At 43.7% G+C, this 17,212-nt stretch overlaps 2 protein-coding genes across 4 annotated transcripts in view; both read left to right on the forward strand.

Moving 5' to 3' along the window:
- Positions 1-2,416, forward strand: part of LOC106565373 (citron rho-interacting kinase) — a 51,737-nt gene extending 49,321 nt beyond the window's left edge. For both annotated transcript variants that reach the window (XM_045691571.1, XM_045691572.1), the window contains one exon: positions 415-2,416. In XM_045691571.1, coding sequence (XP_045547527.1) covers positions 415-438 — 24 coding nt within the window. In that variant the 3' untranslated portion in view covers positions 439-2,416. The remainder of the gene's footprint in view (positions 1-414) is intronic.
- Positions 2,417-6,516: 4,100 nt separating this feature from the next.
- mlrv (Myosin regulatory light chain 2, ventricular/cardiac muscle isoform) lies at positions 6,517-9,784 on the forward strand. Of its 2 annotated transcripts, NM_001141371.1 has the most exon segments (8): positions 6,562-6,622; positions 7,150-7,239; positions 8,046-8,121; positions 8,246-8,350; positions 8,572-8,650; positions 8,759-8,807; positions 9,072-9,203; positions 9,259-9,783. In NM_001141371.1, coding segments are annotated over 7 exon segments (507 nt in total). In that variant the 5' UTR covers positions 6,562-6,619; the 3' UTR covers positions 9,177-9,203; positions 9,259-9,783.
- Positions 9,785-17,212: the final 7,428 nt, after the last annotated feature.

A 17,212-nucleotide genomic window follows, 5' to 3' on the forward strand; every position in this document is an offset into this window, starting at 1 on the left:
GTGTGCATTTATGTGAGAAATCAGTGTGCGCCTAGGTGTTGAATGTACAGCTCAGTCTCTCTCGACCTCTTGTTCGGCCAGTCCAAGCGGATTATTATTTGTTTTCGATGGTGACGAAAAAGGAAAGTGCAAACAGGCATGCCCAGACAAGATTCAAAACCAAACGAAAGGCCTCATTGCCACCAAACCAACCAGCAGCCTCACGGCTCTCCAAGCTGGCACTGACTGATCACCTCAATTGGCAGCACCTGATATGCTTATCAACCAGGCTCAGCGCTTGGATGAGATTGCTGCTGCCCCCTGGGGGAATTGTGTGGAATTGTATACTGGATAGTGGGTTTACCTATGTCCTAACACTATCCTTCACACTAACCTTATCACCTGACCTTATTTGTCTCTGATCTTTCTGTACAGGTGTGGGATCAGTCATCTGTTTGAGTGACAGCAGCGCTACATCAATCAGAAGAGTGACATCCCCAGCACAGCACATCACTCAGTTCTTACCAGGGTTAGGGAAGAGGAGCGGGGTCAGAATACTGCATCACCTAGAGAGCCCAATAGGAAAAGCAGCTAAAGCGTTGATGACCTACTGTCGATGCTGAATGTCATGTGTATGGGTTTTTACTAGAATAAATAATAACAATAATAATAATAATGTTGATATACATTAACAAATAAAAAAAAAAGTATCCAACATTTAAAGTCAGCAAGGACCAAAACAACATTTGTCACAAACACTGACAAAAACGCTTGGAATATCTGCAAAATTAAATCCTGGAAACAGCACTTACAGATGAGGCTTCAGAGTTTAGAAACACAACTAAATGTTCTCCTGGATTTGCTCTCACCCTGTGCATATCAGCTAGATCAGTGGTGGGCATCTCCTAGGGATGCAGTGTGTGCAGGCTTTTGTTACAGCCCAGCACTAACACACCTCATTCAAATAATCAACTAATCCTAGTCTTTGATTTACATCAAGTGTAATTAGGTGTGTGTGTGTTAGAGATGATATGGAATAAAGTCTACACACACACACACACACACACAGAGGCCCTCTAGTATTGGTCCATCCCTGAGCTAGATGACTACAGCTGACACACTAAAACTGCGCTACCCACAATCCCCAGCACCAGCTGGCTCTCGGGCCTTTATAAATCATCACGATGCTATTTGACACTGTAAATAGGCAGACTTAGGTTTAGTCCGAAATTGTACCCTACTCCATATATAGTGCACTACTTTTGTCAAAAGTAGTACACTTTATAAAGATTAGGGTGCCATTTCAGACTGAGCCTGACTTTTTATAGATACTGAAAGGGAACCTCAAGGCTGGAAAAGCCACGTCTATTTTTGTTAAAGAGAAAAGTGATTGTTGTGTGTCCTCTTGAATGTCAAATGAATATTATTCTTTTAAAAACGTCCTTTATCAAGTGAGCATTTTGCCCTGGTCCCATCTTGTGTAATGCACTTCCACACGCAAAAGCAAACTTACATGCGGCTTGAGAAATCATTAAGCTTACAACCCACTACTTGAATATTTCTTTTTTTACCCCAATCTCCCCTTACCTTGTGTATACCCTCCAAATTGTTGTTTATGATCGATCGGCGAAGAAAATAATGTTCTTTGATTAACTGATTCTTAAGGCATGGATGTACTTAAATGAGAATGGAAAATACATATCCTATGATCTTCAACTTCATTTCAGTGAACTACATGCGATTCGACACTGGAGCATGAGCGATAAAGAAAGAAAGTTACATGTTTTAGTTAGCCTTCAATTTCCATTTTCTTTCAAATCCTCCTGAGCTACTATGAGCGACATTTTCCTACTGCTGAACACCTCTCGTGCAGCAAGAACAAATATGGTATTTTCAGTCACATAAGCCTACTCTTTATACTTTAATATATCTACTTACTTTTGATTTACTTATTCTTGATATTCAAAAAAAAAAAATGTTTTATTTATGTTCAACCAAATTCAGTGTAGCACTGAAAGGTCACGTAGCAAATGCTTTTGGAACAGATTGGCTTACATGTGCAATAAGAAAGCTTTTTCTCATATCCTCTATACACAGAAGCAGACATTTTTCGTTTTACTCAGCATCGGGGTGGGAGTGAACAGGGTTGTAAATCGATTTTAATTTCAGACTTGCTTACCAATTTACCATCTGCTACGTAAGTCCAACCTTCTTCTGTTTCAGATTTCAGAAACTTTGCTGGAGCAAAGTACCAGTGATGCACAGATATGAGCTAAACTTTAGATATGTGCATTTTTGCGGATTCCGTTTAGACGAGGAACATGTCGCCCTGTGCTCGTTATGAAGATATTGATGTCTTACAAATGCTAACAAAAGATGTACTAGCTTTCCATGTAGAGTTTTGGCGCACAATATTAAACATAACCACTGTCTTTAATTGCCCGCGTATATCCTGTGTGGCCTATGTGGAATCGTGCGAGCGAGAAAGAGCGATTGTGTAAGAAAGAGGGAGAAATAGATTTTGTGTGTGTGTGTGTTCATGTCCAGTGTGTTAGTGTAACAATGCACATTTGGTATTTACTAGCTGCCCCAGCCTCACTGTGACAACGCCATCCCATTCTAGAGCCACTGGCATGCAGAGCAGCAGCGGCTATTTGTGTCTTAAACTGGGAATAACTCTGAGGAGAAAGACAGCTGCCTGCCTGCCCAGGAACAATTGTTCATCTGAGGGGCGTGGGTGAGTGAGTGGCAGACAAACATGAAATGTAATCTTCATACATGTTGCTTTAACGTTTAGACGTAGACAGCTGTAATTGTCTAAATTAGGGGGAGCTTATACAGTCCTGTTTCACTGTATGTACATGTGAGTAACCTGTACAGGTGTGAAATGGAAATGTGTTTTTTTGCATATTCCACTCCCTCTGAGACACCCTCAGAGAATGAGGTCACAGCCAGGTGATCAGCCATTATCAACAGTGACCCTGGAGAAGTTAGGGTTAAGTGCCTTGACAGCTCAGGCATTCGACCTACCAACCTTTTGCTTACTGGCCCAATACCTCTAACCGCCAGGCTACCTATCTGACTTTTCGACCTCAAATAAACAAGTTACTAGAGACTCCTTCCATGCTGTGAAGGGACAGAGATTATGGCAGAAATGACGACATATGCTACTTAGACACTGGCTGAAAGTGAGAAGATTGACAATGACGAGGTGAAGAAGGCTTTCAGCACGTCAGGACCTTTATATAGACAAGCCCCCCCATCCAGACATTGTTGGGAGATTCTGCCCCTTCCCTGGCCCTAACACCCTATTCACTGATTGGCACTTTAGCACTTTCCCTTGCCAGCATGACAGAACCTGACAGGAGAGGTACTGGGTGACTTGTGAACTCTAATTGACACATTGCAAGGCGCTGTTCTCCGTCTCAACAGGGTCACACTTAAGTATTGGAACCCAGCTAATGTTGCGCTGCGGAGTTTGGAACGTGAAACTGGGTGCAAATGATTTTGAACATCTTCCTTTCCTGGTCTCCTCTCGTTAAAGAGTTTGTTCACAGAAAATACAAATTCACATGATTTTCCAGCTACCTTGGCTGCTGTTTTTAAACATGTAAAATACACACGCTTATGATACAAAGTTGCATGTTCTAAAACCGTTAGAAAGATTTATGTGAAGAGGGAGTTAACTAGCTATGACCGTTTGAGTGAAGTGTGGGCTCTGTAAATGAGTGATATGTATAGAAGCATGTGAGAGATGTAACTGGGCTTGCTCCACTGTTAACCCAGCGTGCCAGTCACACTCCTCTGACAGCGGCAGGGCTATAAATAATGGCTTAATAAGCTAATATATGTCCACACTGCCTTTCATCTTTAAAATTATTGTTTTATTGGCCTTAGACAAACAAATTAACATGTAATGACGGCATAAACACACATCTGACAAATTGAAGAGCATAGAGGTAGTGGTAGTAGCCTAGTAGAGGTAGATAGGCTACTAGCTGCCAAAAACCTTTTTCGCCGAGGTGTACTGCACTGGCCTGATTACAGAACCAGCACAGTACAATTTGGGTACTAAGTAATCGGGGCTATGCTTCTGCTAAAACCACAACCACTCAACATCTGGCTCTTAGTTCCTCTAGTTTTGTCTAGAGTGCAAAGAACCTTGGTGTGACTCTGGACAACACCGTGTCGGTCTCTGCGGATGTCAAAGCAGTGACTCACTCCTGCAGGTTTATGCTCTACAACAGGGTTCCCCAACTGGTGGCCCGCGGGTGGTTTTATTTGGCCCCCCAAGTTTTCTGAGCAAAACTATTTATTTAAATGTTTTATTATTTTCATTGTTGGACTTATAAGACTGTAAAAACATCAGGAAATGAGCTCCAAGGGATTTTAATGTAAGAAATCAGTTCCCAAGTATTCCCACGCATAATAGACACATGATCGTATACGAATGTAAGCTAGGTTTGAAATAATTGTTTTAGTCAAACATATTTGTTTGGGCTTCTTGCAGTCAATTTGCAGTCTACAAATTATTTGTAATTATATACTTGGTGATTCAAATCCTGAATGCTGATTGTCTGACAGGTGTGGTATATCAGATCGTATACCACGGGTATGACAAAACATTTATTTTTAATATGCTAATTACGTTGGTAACCAGTTTATAATAGCAATAAGGCACCTCAGGGGTTTGTGGTATATGGCCAATATACAACAGCTAAGGACTGTATCCAGGCACTCCACGTTGCATCGTGCATCAGAACAGCCCTTAGCCATGGTATATTGGCCATATACCACACCCCCTCGGCCTTATTGTTAATTATGTTCCGGTCCCCCGACCATCTGCTCAAGAAAAAAATCGTAGAGTACGACCCTACCTCATATAGGAAGCGTCGCAGGTCCTAATCCAGGCACTTGTCATCTCCCATCTGGACTACTGCAACTGTCTCCTGGCTGGGCTCCCTGTTTGTGCCATCAAACCCCTGAAATTTATCCAGAACGCTGCAGCCGGCCTGGTGTTCAACCTCTCCCATGTCACCCCGCTCCTCTGCACACTCCACTGGCTTCCAGTCGAAGCTCGCATCCACTACAAGATCATGGTACTTGCCTATGGATCAGCAAGAGGAACTGCCCCTCCCTACCTTCAGGCTATGGCCAAATCCTACACCTCAACCCGAATACTCCGTTCTGCCACCTCTGGTGTCTTGGCCCTCCCACCCCTAAGGGAGGGCAGCTCCCACTCAGCCCAGTCAAAGCTCTTCTCTGTCCTGGCGCCACAATGTTGGAACCAGCTTCCCCCTGAAACTAGGACAGCAGAGTCCCTGCCCATCTTCCAAAAACATCTGAAACCCTACCTATTGAAAGAGAGTGTTAAACAATCCCACAGCACACCCTCCTCACCCCACCTCCCACCCCCCAAAAAATATTTTAACGAACACTCCCCCCCCTTACTAGTTCTGAATTTGCTGATAGCTACTTTATTGAAGAAAAATGTACTTACTATGACTGAGATATGTGGTTGTACCACCTAGTGTAACCGATGTGAAATGGCTAGTTAGTTAGCGGTGGTGCGCGCTAATAGCGTTTCAATCGGTGACGTCACTCGCTCTGAGACTTGAAGTAGGGTTGCCCCTAGGGCCGCGGCTTTTGTGGCGCGATGGGTAACGATGCTTCGTGGGGTGTCAGTTGTTGATGTGTGCAAGGGTCCCTGGTTCGAGCCCGGGTTGGGGCGAAGAGAGGGACGGAACCTACACTGTTACACTAGCTATCTTAAGATGAATGCACTAACTATAAGTCACTCTGGATAAGAATGTGTGTTAAAATGACTAAAATGTCTGCACACACTCACGCACACAATATGGGCTGTGGATTGAACGGGCATCACCTCTGCTTTGAGGTTGTGAGGCATCACTCGCTCATACAGTCAGCAGCACTTTTAAAGCAGGGTAGGAGAGAGAGGGGAATATGCCATGTTCTCTCGGGGTAGGAAAGAGAGATTTGAGTATTGGGTTCCTTTTAAAACCCCCCTAGAGTCCGTCAGTTTAAGCTAGAGATATCTGTTTGAATGCGTCTCAATCCACTGCATCCGCCGATATCGCACGTCCACATCTGCAGTGAAGGGTGGCAGAGCTAGAGCAGTGTTTGTCAGACCATGAGACATCGTCTTCTCATGAAAACGTCTTTTACCTAAAGGAGAAATTCAATATTTTATCAAATTATTTTATTTTTATACCTAAAGGGGTCCTAAAATTCAAAATCAAATAGCTAAAAGATCCATAGTATGACCTTCCAACAATTCCATATGTCAGCTTAACCTTCAGCATGCAAGGTCCTGTTATTCTAAACCACTGTTATTCCACTCTGAGCGCTGACAATGAACTTTGGGGCAGAGGGCAATCGGGATTATTCTCTCTGTGTGTGTGTGTGTGTGTGTGTGTGTGTGTGTGTGTGTGTGTGCGTCCCCCTGTGTGTGGGTTGTCATTTACCTGTCACTTCCAAAGAAGGCATGGTTTATTTATATCGTCCAGTAGAATGGAGTGCATGTAGGCTACATAAGGCCAGACAAAGCACTCTCCATTGTTCAGTTGCATTTTGGGAGTCCCATTGTTCTGTTCATCACCCATCTCCTCCAGCTCCAGCTATGGTAAGTGCCTGTCCTGTTCTATGCCACTATGATTTCACACTATCAGCTATGTCAAGGGGGTGGTTGTAGGGGAAAGGGAATTATTAATGTTAAAACTTCGCTAAGTCCTTAGAGGAAGCAGCTATACAGGTAGATACATGTGTAGTTAGATCGATTGACGATGGTAGCTTGGATGATGATGACAACTGTTCGAATCAATAAAGGAATCTGTTAGATGTCATATTTTCTTTGATAGTGTTCTAGAAAATTAACATTTTCTATCTGTTCAGTGTGTTTCCTTCATTACATGTAAAGTATTTTAAGTTGGGCGTGATCACACCTTAAATCATAGTATCTAGTTTAGTTAGTTCAAAGCATGGTGCTGGCAAAGACCGTTCTATCCCAAACATAAGTTGTATTGTGTCGATACACTGCCGCTAGTATAAATCTGGGTAGATATGCTCCTGGAACTCCCCAGTGTGTGCAGGCTTTTGCTCCAGCCCACTATGTTTTATGGATATACCTCTCCTTTCCACCTCTCTCCAAAGGCCCCCAAGAAGGCAAAGAAGAAGTCAGCGGACTCTAACTCCAATGTGTTTTCGATTTTTGAGCAGTCTCAGATCCAAGAGTTCAAGGAGGTAATAATCTGTCTCTTCCCTTATTACCATGACGACAGTCCATCGATCACACTGCACCCTTTTCGGGTCTGGTTTGTTTGTCATCGTCCTAGTGCCCAACACATTCTGCCTCTGCTGTTCGGTCTCAATCACACTATCGGGCCAACCCAGAACTACTATGCTAGCTCAGACATTTTCATTTCACATTGTCCTTTCAAGCACAGTTCCAGCAACTATGGGGAATGTTTAACCAGGCCGCCTAATACAGCTCGGTTTGGCCCTATAGTGTGAATCAGGCATCTCTGTAAGCCTGTAGGTTTACCTGTCCCTCTGTCCATCACCTTTCATGAGTTGTCCATTTTCCACCTGTCTCTCTGCCCTTGTCATGAATTCCTGGCGTGTGGTATGAGCGGTGTCGCTCTTTAAATGATGGCCAGGCATTCAGACCATGTCATCAGTGATTAGGCAGGGCTGGGGATAGAATGGGAAATATGCCCTGGCCTGGATGCCACTCTTAAACCCCAGGGAGTAACATAGTATGAATAGAGTAACTAAGAATAAAGGCTTAGAAAAAAGGAATGTCCAGAGATCCATGTTCCAGAGAGCATCGATGGGATCGTTTTGACAAAGATTTCTGGCATGGAGATAACATGTGGTCCACTTGACCAAACACCGGAACATTGACTGATTTGATATGCAGAGTGGCTCCAACTGTAGCCCATGGAATTTACTGTCACTCTCCTCCCAACACATACACACACAGACAAACTCTAGTTACTGGAGTATTTTTCATGTCTCCCATTAAGTGTTAACCTCCATATTGACAGGCCTTCACCATCATGGACCAGAACAGAGATGGATTCATTGACAAAAATGACCTGAGGGACACCTTTGCTGCACTGGGTGGGTTGAAGATGTATTCTATTATTTATCTATTTGTTCAGTTAGGTCAGTAAGAATGTATTCCCGTTTACAATAACGACCTGGCCATAACGAAAGTACTGGTGTTTCCATGTTTCTGTAACAGGGCGACTCAACGTGAAGCAGGAGGAGATAGATGAGATGCTGAAAGAGGCGTCCGGCCCCGTCAACTTCACCATCTTCCTCACCATGTTCGGAGAGAAGCTGAAAGGTGAGGCGTGCAAACAAGGGATGCATTCAGTTGGTTAAACGTCGTGCTACATTTTGCAACAGTACTGAATGTCACTTCCTCCCAAACGTTTAACAGATGAGTTGCCTGAATCCTAATTTGAATTACATTTTCCCTCTGAATTTTGTATGTTGTACTCTTATATTGTCAACGTCTGCCTCCCATCGACTTAGTTCTAATTAGACGTCGTTTTCTCTGTGTAGGCGCTGATCCAGAGGAGACTATCCTCAATGCTTTTAAAGTATTTGACCCCGAAGGAAAAGGGGTCCTGAGGAAGGACTTGTGAGTACTCGTGTGTGTGTGTGTGTGTGTGTAAACGGATCTATAGGGTAAAAGCTTTGTGGAGATGGTTAATGTAATCCTAAACGCCTTGTTCTTGCTCGTCTTCAGTGTGACAGAGATGCTGACGACACAAGCGGACAGGTTTTCTCCTGAAGAGGTTAGAGCACAACCAAATTTACACTAAACGCAATGTAATCTATATACTGTCCACACACACATTGTACACATTGACCCATTGTACATACAACTATTGAAATACAGCAGACAAACCATTTTAAATAAACAACTCATAGCCACTCATAATCAGTAACATAACACAGTTCATGCATAAACATGTCGCGTGCTGCTTCGGAAATGTTGTGAGGTTCATGACGTGTACATCAGTGATTGAGTCACTAAATCTTCTCGCTGGTTTTCTCAGATGGAGCAGATGTTTGCAGCCTTCCCACCAGACGTGGCAGGAAATCTAGACTACAAAAACCTTGTGCACATCATCACACACGGAGAAGAGAAGGACCAGGAGTAACGAACTCACTGCTCCTCCAGCGTGTCTGTCAAAGTGATGGGTGTTTTGACCATAGATTTGTATTTCTATCGGCTGATCTATGGTCAAAACACCTATCGGCAGTCATCTATCATCTCCAGGCTCCATTCACGGTCCCGTGTGCTTTCCCCGCCCACTTACATAATCAGATCAGGTGAAGCTCCACAGTGGAAGGGGAGAAAAATGAACAGAGGGAATCTCACTGGCCTCTACCTCCTACAAAAGGCTCAAGACACTTTTCAACTGGCCTCCTTTTGTGATGCATTACGTTTGCCGCTCATCAGTAGTGGTTAAGTCAAGTGTTTTCCAAAACTGTCCTCGGTTCCCTAAGGGGTGCACGTTTTGATTTTTGCCTGTAACACTACACAGCTGATTCAAATGACCATGAGCGTGATGATTAGTTGATTATTTGAATCAGCTGTGTAGTACTAGGGCAAAAATCTAAACGTGCACCACTTGGGGTCCCGAGGACCGAGTTTGGGAAACGCTGCGTTAAGCCAAATGTCAAGCCAAATGTGTGTAAATGGTTGAATTCAGGCTACACAGCTATTATACAATCTGATCACTGTCCAATAAATCACTTTAACTCATGTCTTTTGTCGAAAAATCCTCCATTTGTTATTTCTTGCACCTTACGATAATACATTTTTATTTTGAAGCAGCTCATTTGAGAGCATAACAGCTATTAGATGCTCTTTGTTTACTTGATTGACTAATGACACATTAGAACGAATGTCATATGTTAAAAGTGACATTCTGTATCAACTCAACAAATCTAGTATATGTATCAATGGGTGTATGCTTCCTTAAATTATTAAATGAACCTCTAACAATTTGTCCAAGTTTATCACATAACTGCTGCTGCCACCCTGTGTTGTAAATCAAAAAATATAGTTTACATCGGGGGTTAATGACAATCAGTGTGGCTTGTAAATAGTGCATAAGCAGACTTTTCCTAATACAAACAGCCCACTAGGTGAGTTTGAGGTTCAATCGATCTCTTCAGTGAGGAAGAGCTTTTCAACTGGTTTATAAACTGATTCAGGGTTTTAGCTTGGTTTTGGCAAAAGTCCAGCCCAGCAGCTGAGGGTATGATGGATCCCCTAAGACTAAGAGCATGTAGCCTTCTGTGTTTAGAGAGGAGCCAGCGAGGTAGCAGAGATGGCTGTCTTCTGACATCAGACTGGCTTCAAGGTACAGAGGGGCCTGACACTGTCCAAACATGGGGTTTGGTTTGGAAAGACAAAGCCCCTGTGTTTATTTTAGTTCATGTGATGACGTGACGGGGTAACGTTACACCGCATGATGCATCAAACAGGCAGACAGTAAGCTGCCAGCAAGTGATCCCCCTAAAGCCTGTTGTTGCTCCAATGAGCTGATGCCTGGCCATGCTGGGAGACTTTGACACAGAGGTGCAAAGCCCTTAGTCACCCACTGTTTGTTATTTCATTGCCCAAAATGAGGCATCGTTCCTGGGGTGGGGGACTAGGGATAAGGGCCTAGATGAGCTGTGGTATTTCCAACGATAATGGGAACAAACCTGTTCAAAAGTGTGTGTTTGTGTAGGGCTGTTGTGGTGACCATATTACTGCAACACTGGTAGTCATGAGTCATGACCGCAGTAAAATTCCACATAACAATTGAGTCACTGTAATCTCCTTTTATGCACTCTGGACATGCTTGGGTAGTGCCCAACTTGCTAATGACCATCAGGTAAACTCAGTTTTTCACAATTCCTGACATTTAATCCCAGTAAAAATTCCTTGTCTTAAGATCTGTTAGGATCACCACTTTATTTTAAGAATGTGAAATGTCAGAATAATAGTAGAGATAATGATTTATTTCAGCTTTTATTTCTTTTGTCACATTTCCAGTGGGTCAGAAGTTTACAAACACTCAATTAGTATTTGGTAGCATTGCCTTTAAATTGTTTAACTTAAGTCAAACGTTTCAGGTAGCCTTCCACAAGCTTCCGACAAAAAGTTGGGTGAATTTTGGCCCATTCCTCCTGACAGAGCTGGTGTAACTGAGTCAGGTTTGTAGGCCTCCTTGCTCACACGCTTTTTCAGTTCTGCCCACAAATGTTCTATAGGATTGACGTCAGGGCTTTGTGATGGACACTCCAATACCTTGACTTTGTTGTCCTTAAGCCATTTTGCCACAACTTTGGAAGTATGCTTGGGATCATTGTCCATTTGGAAGACCCATTTGCGACCAAGCTTTAACTTCTTGACTGATGTCTTGAGAGGTTGCTTCAATATATCCACATTTCCTTCCTCATGATGACATCTATTTTGTGAAGTGCACCAGTCCCTCCTGCAGCAAAGCACCCCCACAACATGATGCTGCCACCCCCGTGCTTCACGGTTGGGATGGTGTTCTTCAGCTTGCAAGCCTCCCCCCTTTTCCTCCAAACATAACGATGGTCATTATGGCCAAACAGTTCTATTTTTGTTTCATCAGACCAGAGGACATTTCTCTAAAAAGTACGATTTTTGTCCCCATGTGCAGTTGCAAACCGTAGTCTGGCTTTTTTATGGTGGTTTTGGAGGAGTGGCTTCTTCCTTGCTGCGTGGCCTATCAGGTTGTGTTGATATAGGACTTGTTTTACTGTGGTTATAGATACTTTTGCTGTTGTTCTGGGATTGATTTGCACTTTTCGCACCAAAGTACGTTCATCTCTAGGATACAACGCGTCTCCTTCCTGAGCGGTATGATGGCTGCGTGGTCCCATGGTGTTTATACTTGCGTACTATTGTTTGTACAGATGAACGTGGTACCTTCAGGCGTTTGGAAATTGCTCCCAAGGATGAACCAGACTTGTGGAGGTCTACAATTGTTTTTCTGAGGTCTTGGCTGATTTCTTTTGATTTTCCCATGATGTTAAGCAAAGAGGCACTGAGTTTGAAGGTAGGCCTTGAAATACATTCACAGGTACACCTTGACTAAAATGATGTCAATTAGCCTATCAGAAGCTTCCAAAGCCATGACATAATTTTCTGGAATTTTCCAAGCTGTATAAAGGCACAGTCAACTTAGTGTATGTAAACTTCTGACCCACTGGAATTGTGATACAGTGAATTATAAGTGAAATTGTTGTAAACAATTGTTGGAAAAATTACTTGTCATGCACAAAGTAGATGTCCTAACCGACTTGCCAAAACTATAGTTTGTTAACAAGACATTGTGGAGTGGTTGAAAAACGAGTTATAATGACTCCGGGGGTCCGGTGGCGATTTTTATGAATTGTTCAGCAGTCTAATGGCTTGGGGGTAGAAGCTGTTGAGGAGCCTTTTGGTCCTAGACTTGACGCTCCGGTTCCGCTTTCCGTGTGGTAGCAGAGAAAAGAGTCTGTAACTTGGTGACTGGAGTCTCTGACAATTTTATGGGCTTTCCTCTGACACCGCTTATTATATAGGTCCTGGATGGCAGGAAGCTTGGCCTCAGTGATGTACTGGGCCATTCGCACGACCCTCTGTAGCGCCTTATGGTCAGATGCCGAGCAGTTGCCATACCAGGCGGTGATGCAACCGGTCAGGATGCTCTCGATGGTGCAGCTATATAGCCATAGGTTATTTTCATGCCAAGCAGATCTGGGACCAGGCTATCATTGTCCATCCCACTGACTGATCTGCGAGAGCTTTAGCAACATGCAACAGTTCTTTAGCAAGTAATTTAGCAACAGTCATTCTGATTGGTCTTACCTTGGTCTCAAGACAGCCAAGGTGTTCCTTCTATTTCAAATCAAATCAAATCAAATTTATTTTTATATAGCCCTTCGTACATCAGCTGATATTCTCAAAGTGCTGTACAGAAACCCAGCCTAAAACCCCAAACAGCAAGCAAAGCATGTGAAAGAAGCACGGTGGCTAGGAAAAACTCCCTAGGAAAAACTCCCTAGAAAGGCCAAAAACCTAGGAAGAAACCTAGAGAGGAACCAGGCTATGAGGGGTGGCCAGTCCTCTTCTGGCTGTGCAGGGTGGATATTATAACAGAACATGGTCAAAATGTTAAAATGTTCATAAATGACCAGCATGGTCAAATAATAATAATCATAGTAGTTGTCGAGGGTGCAACAAGCACGTCCGGTGAACAGGTCAGGGTTCCATAGCCGCAGGCAGAACAGTTGAAACTGGAGCAGCAGCATGGCCAGGTGGACTGGGGACAGCAAGGAGTCATCATACCAGGTAGTCCTGAGGCATGGTCCTAGGGCTCAGGTCCTCCGAGAGAAAGACAGAAAGAGAGAATTAGAGAGAGCATATTTAAATACACACAGGACACCGGATAAGACAAGAGAAATACTCCAGATGTAACAGACTGACCCTAGCCCCCCGGCACATAAACTACTGCAGCATAAATACTGGAGGCTGAGACAGGAGGGATCAGAAGACACTGTGGCCCCATCCGATGATACCCCGGACAGGGCCAAACAGGCAGGATATAACCCCACCCACTTTGCCAAAGCACAGCCCCCACACCACTAGAGGGATGTCTCCAACCACCAACTTACCGTCCTAAGACAAGGCCGAGTATAGCCCACAACGATCTCCGCCATGGCACAACCCAAGGGGGGGCGCCAACCCAGACAGGAAGACCACGTCAGTGACTCAACCCACTCAAGTGACGCACCCCTCCCATGGACGGCATGGAAGAACACCAGTAGGCCAGTGACTCAGCCCCTGTAAAAGGGTTAGAGGCAGAGAATCCCAGTGGAAAGAGGGGAACCGGCAAGGCAGAGACAGCAAGGGCGGTTCGTTGCTCCAGCCTTTCCGTTCACCTTCACACTCCTGGGCCAGACTATACTTAATCATAGGACCTACTGAAGAGATAAGTCTTCAGTAAAGACTTAAAAGTTGAGACTGAGTCTGCGTCTCTCACATTGGTAGGCAGACCATTCCATAAAAATGGAGCTCTATAGGAGAAAGCCCTACCTCCAGCCGTTTGCTTAGAAATTCTAGGGACAATTAGGAGGCCTGCGTCTTGTGACCGTAGCGTACGTGTAGGTATGTACGGCAGGACCAAATCGGAAAGATAGGTAGGAGCAAGCCCATGTAATGCTTTGTAGGTTAGCAGTAAAACCTTGAAATCAGCCCTTGCCTTAACAGGAAGCCAGTGTAGGGAGGCTAGCACTGGAGTAATATGATCAAATTTTTTGGTTCTAGTCAGGATTCTAGCAGCCGTATTTAGCACTAACTGAAGTTTATTTAGTGCTTTATCCGGGTAGCCGGAAAGTAGAGCATTGCAGTAGTCCAGCCTAGAAGTAACAAAAGCATGGATTAATTTTTCTGCGTCATTTTTGGACAGAAAATGTCTGATTTTTGCAATGTTACGTAGATGGAAAAAAGCTGTCCTTGAAACAGTCTTGATATGTTCTTCAAAAGAGAGATCAGGGTCCAGAGTAACGCCGAGGTCCTTCACAGTTTTATTTGAGACGACTGTACAACCATCCAGATTAATTGTCAGATTCAACAGAAGATCTCTTTGTTTCTTGGGACCTAGAACAAGCATCTCTGTTTTGTCCGAGTTTAAAAGTAGAAAGTTTGCAGCCATCCACTTCTTTATGTCTGAAACACAGGCTTCTAGCGAGGGCAATTTTGGGGCTTCACCATGTTTCATTGAAATGTACAGCTGTGTGTCGTCCGCATAGCAGTGAAATTTAACATTATGTTTTCGAATGACATCCCCAAGAGGTAAAATATATAGTGAAAACAATAGTGGTCCTAAAACGGAACCTTGAGGAACACCGAAATGTACAATTGATTTGTCAGAGGACAAACCATTCACAGAGACAAACTGATATCTTTCCGACAGATAAGATCTAAACCAGGCCAGAACTTGTCCATGTAGACCAATTTGGGTTTCCAATCTCTCCAAAAGAATGTGGTGATCGATGGTATCAAAAGCGGCACTAAGATCTAGGAGCACGAGGACAGATGCAGAGCCTCGGTCTGACGTCATTAAAAGGTCATTTACCACCTTCACAAGTGCAGTCTCAGTGCTATGATGGGGTCTAAAACCAGACTGAAGCGTTTCGTATACATTGTTTGTCTTCAGGAAGGCAGTGAGTTGCTGTGCAACAGCTTTTTCTAAAATTTTTGAGAGGAATGGAAGATTCGATATAGGCCGATAGTTTTTTATAATTTCTGGATCAAGATTCGGCTTTTTCAAGAGAGGCTTTATTACTGCCACTTTTAGTGAGCTTGGTACACATCCGGTGGATAGAGAGCCGTTTATTATGTTCAACATAGGAGGGCCAAGCACAGGAAGCAGCTCTTTCAGTAGTTTAGTTGGAATAGGGTCCAGTATGCAGCTTGAGGGTTTGGAGGCCATGATTATTTTCATCATTGCGTCAAGAGATATAGTACTAAAACACTTTAGTATCTCCCTTGATCGTAGGTCCTGGCAGAGTTGTGCAGACTCAGGACAATGGAGCCCTGGAGGAACACCCAGACTTAAAGAGGAGTCCGTAATTTGCTTTCTAATGATCATGATCTTTTCCTCAAAGAAGTTCAGAAATTTATTATTGCTGAAGTGAAAGCCATCCTCCATTTGCGAAGGCTGCTTTTTAGTTAGCTTTGCGACAGTATCAAAAAGAAATTTCGGATTGTTCTTATTTTCCTCAATTAAGTTGGAAAAATAGGATGATCGAGCAGCAGTAAGGGCTCTTCGATACTGCACGGTACTGTCTTTCCAAGCTAGTCGGAAGACTTCCAGTTTGGTGTGGCGCCATTTCCATTCCAATTTTCTGGAAGCTTGCTTCAGAGCTCGTGTATTTTCTGTATACCAGGGAGCTAGTTTCTTATGACAGATGTTTTTAGGGGTGCAACTGCATCTAGGGTATTGCGCAAGGTTAAATTGAGTTCCTCGGTTAGGTGGTTAACTGATTTTTGTCCTCTGACGTCCTTGGGTAGGCAGAGGCAGTCTGGAAGGGCATCAAGGAATCTTTGGGTTGTCTGAGAATTTATAGCACGACTTTTAATGCTCCTTGGTTGGGGTCTGAGCAGATTATTTGTTGCAATTGCAAACGTAATAAAATGGTGGTCCGATAGTCCAGGATTATGAGGAAAAACATTTAGATCCACAACATTTATTCCATGGGACAAAACTAGGTCCAGAGTATGACTGTGGCAGTGAGTAGGTCCAGAGACATGTTGGACAAAACCCACTGAGTCGATGATGGCTCCGAAAGCCTTTTGGAGTGGGTCTGTGGACTTTTCCATGTGAATGTTAAAGTCACCAAAAATTAGAATATTATCTGCTATGACTACAAGATCCGATAGGAATTCAGGGAACTCAGTGAGGAACACTGCATATGGCCCAGGAGGCCTATAAACAGTAGCTATAAAAAGTGAGTGAGTAGGCTGCATAGATTTCATGACTAGAAGCTCAAAAGACGAAAACGTCATTGTTGGTTTTTTTTTGTAAATTGAAATTTGCTATCGTAAATGTTAGCAACACCTCCGCCTTTGCCGGATGCACGGGGGTATGGTCACTAATGTAACCAGGGGGTGAGGCCTCATTTAACACAGTAAATTCATCAGGCTTAAACCATGTTTCAGTCAGGCCAATCACATCAAGATTATTATCAGTGATTAGTTCATTGACTATAACTGCCTTGGAAGTGAGGGATCTAACATTAAGTAACCCAATTTTGAGATGTGAGGTATCACAATCTCTTTCAATAATGGCAGGAATGGAGGAGGTCTTTATACTAGTGAGATTGCTAAAGCGAACACCGCCATTTTTAATTTTGCCCAACCTAGATCGAGGCACAGACACGGTCTCAATGGGGAAAGCTGAGCTGACTACGCTGACTGTGCTAGTGGCAGACTCCACTAAGCTGGCAGGCTGGCTAACAGCCTGCTGCCTGGCCTGCACCCTATTTCATTGTGGAGCTAGAGGAGTTAGAGCCCTGTCTATGTTCGTAGGTAAGATGAGAGCACCCCTCCAGCTAGGATGGAGTCCGTCACTCCTCAACAGGCCAGGCTTGGTCCTGTTTGTGGGTGAGTCCCAGAAAG

Source organism: Salmo salar, chromosome ssa12, assembly GCF_905237065.1.
Source record: "Salmo salar chromosome ssa12, Ssal_v3.1, whole genome shotgun sequence".
Classification (NCBI taxonomy): domain Eukaryota; kingdom Metazoa; phylum Chordata; class Actinopteri; order Salmoniformes; family Salmonidae; genus Salmo; species Salmo salar.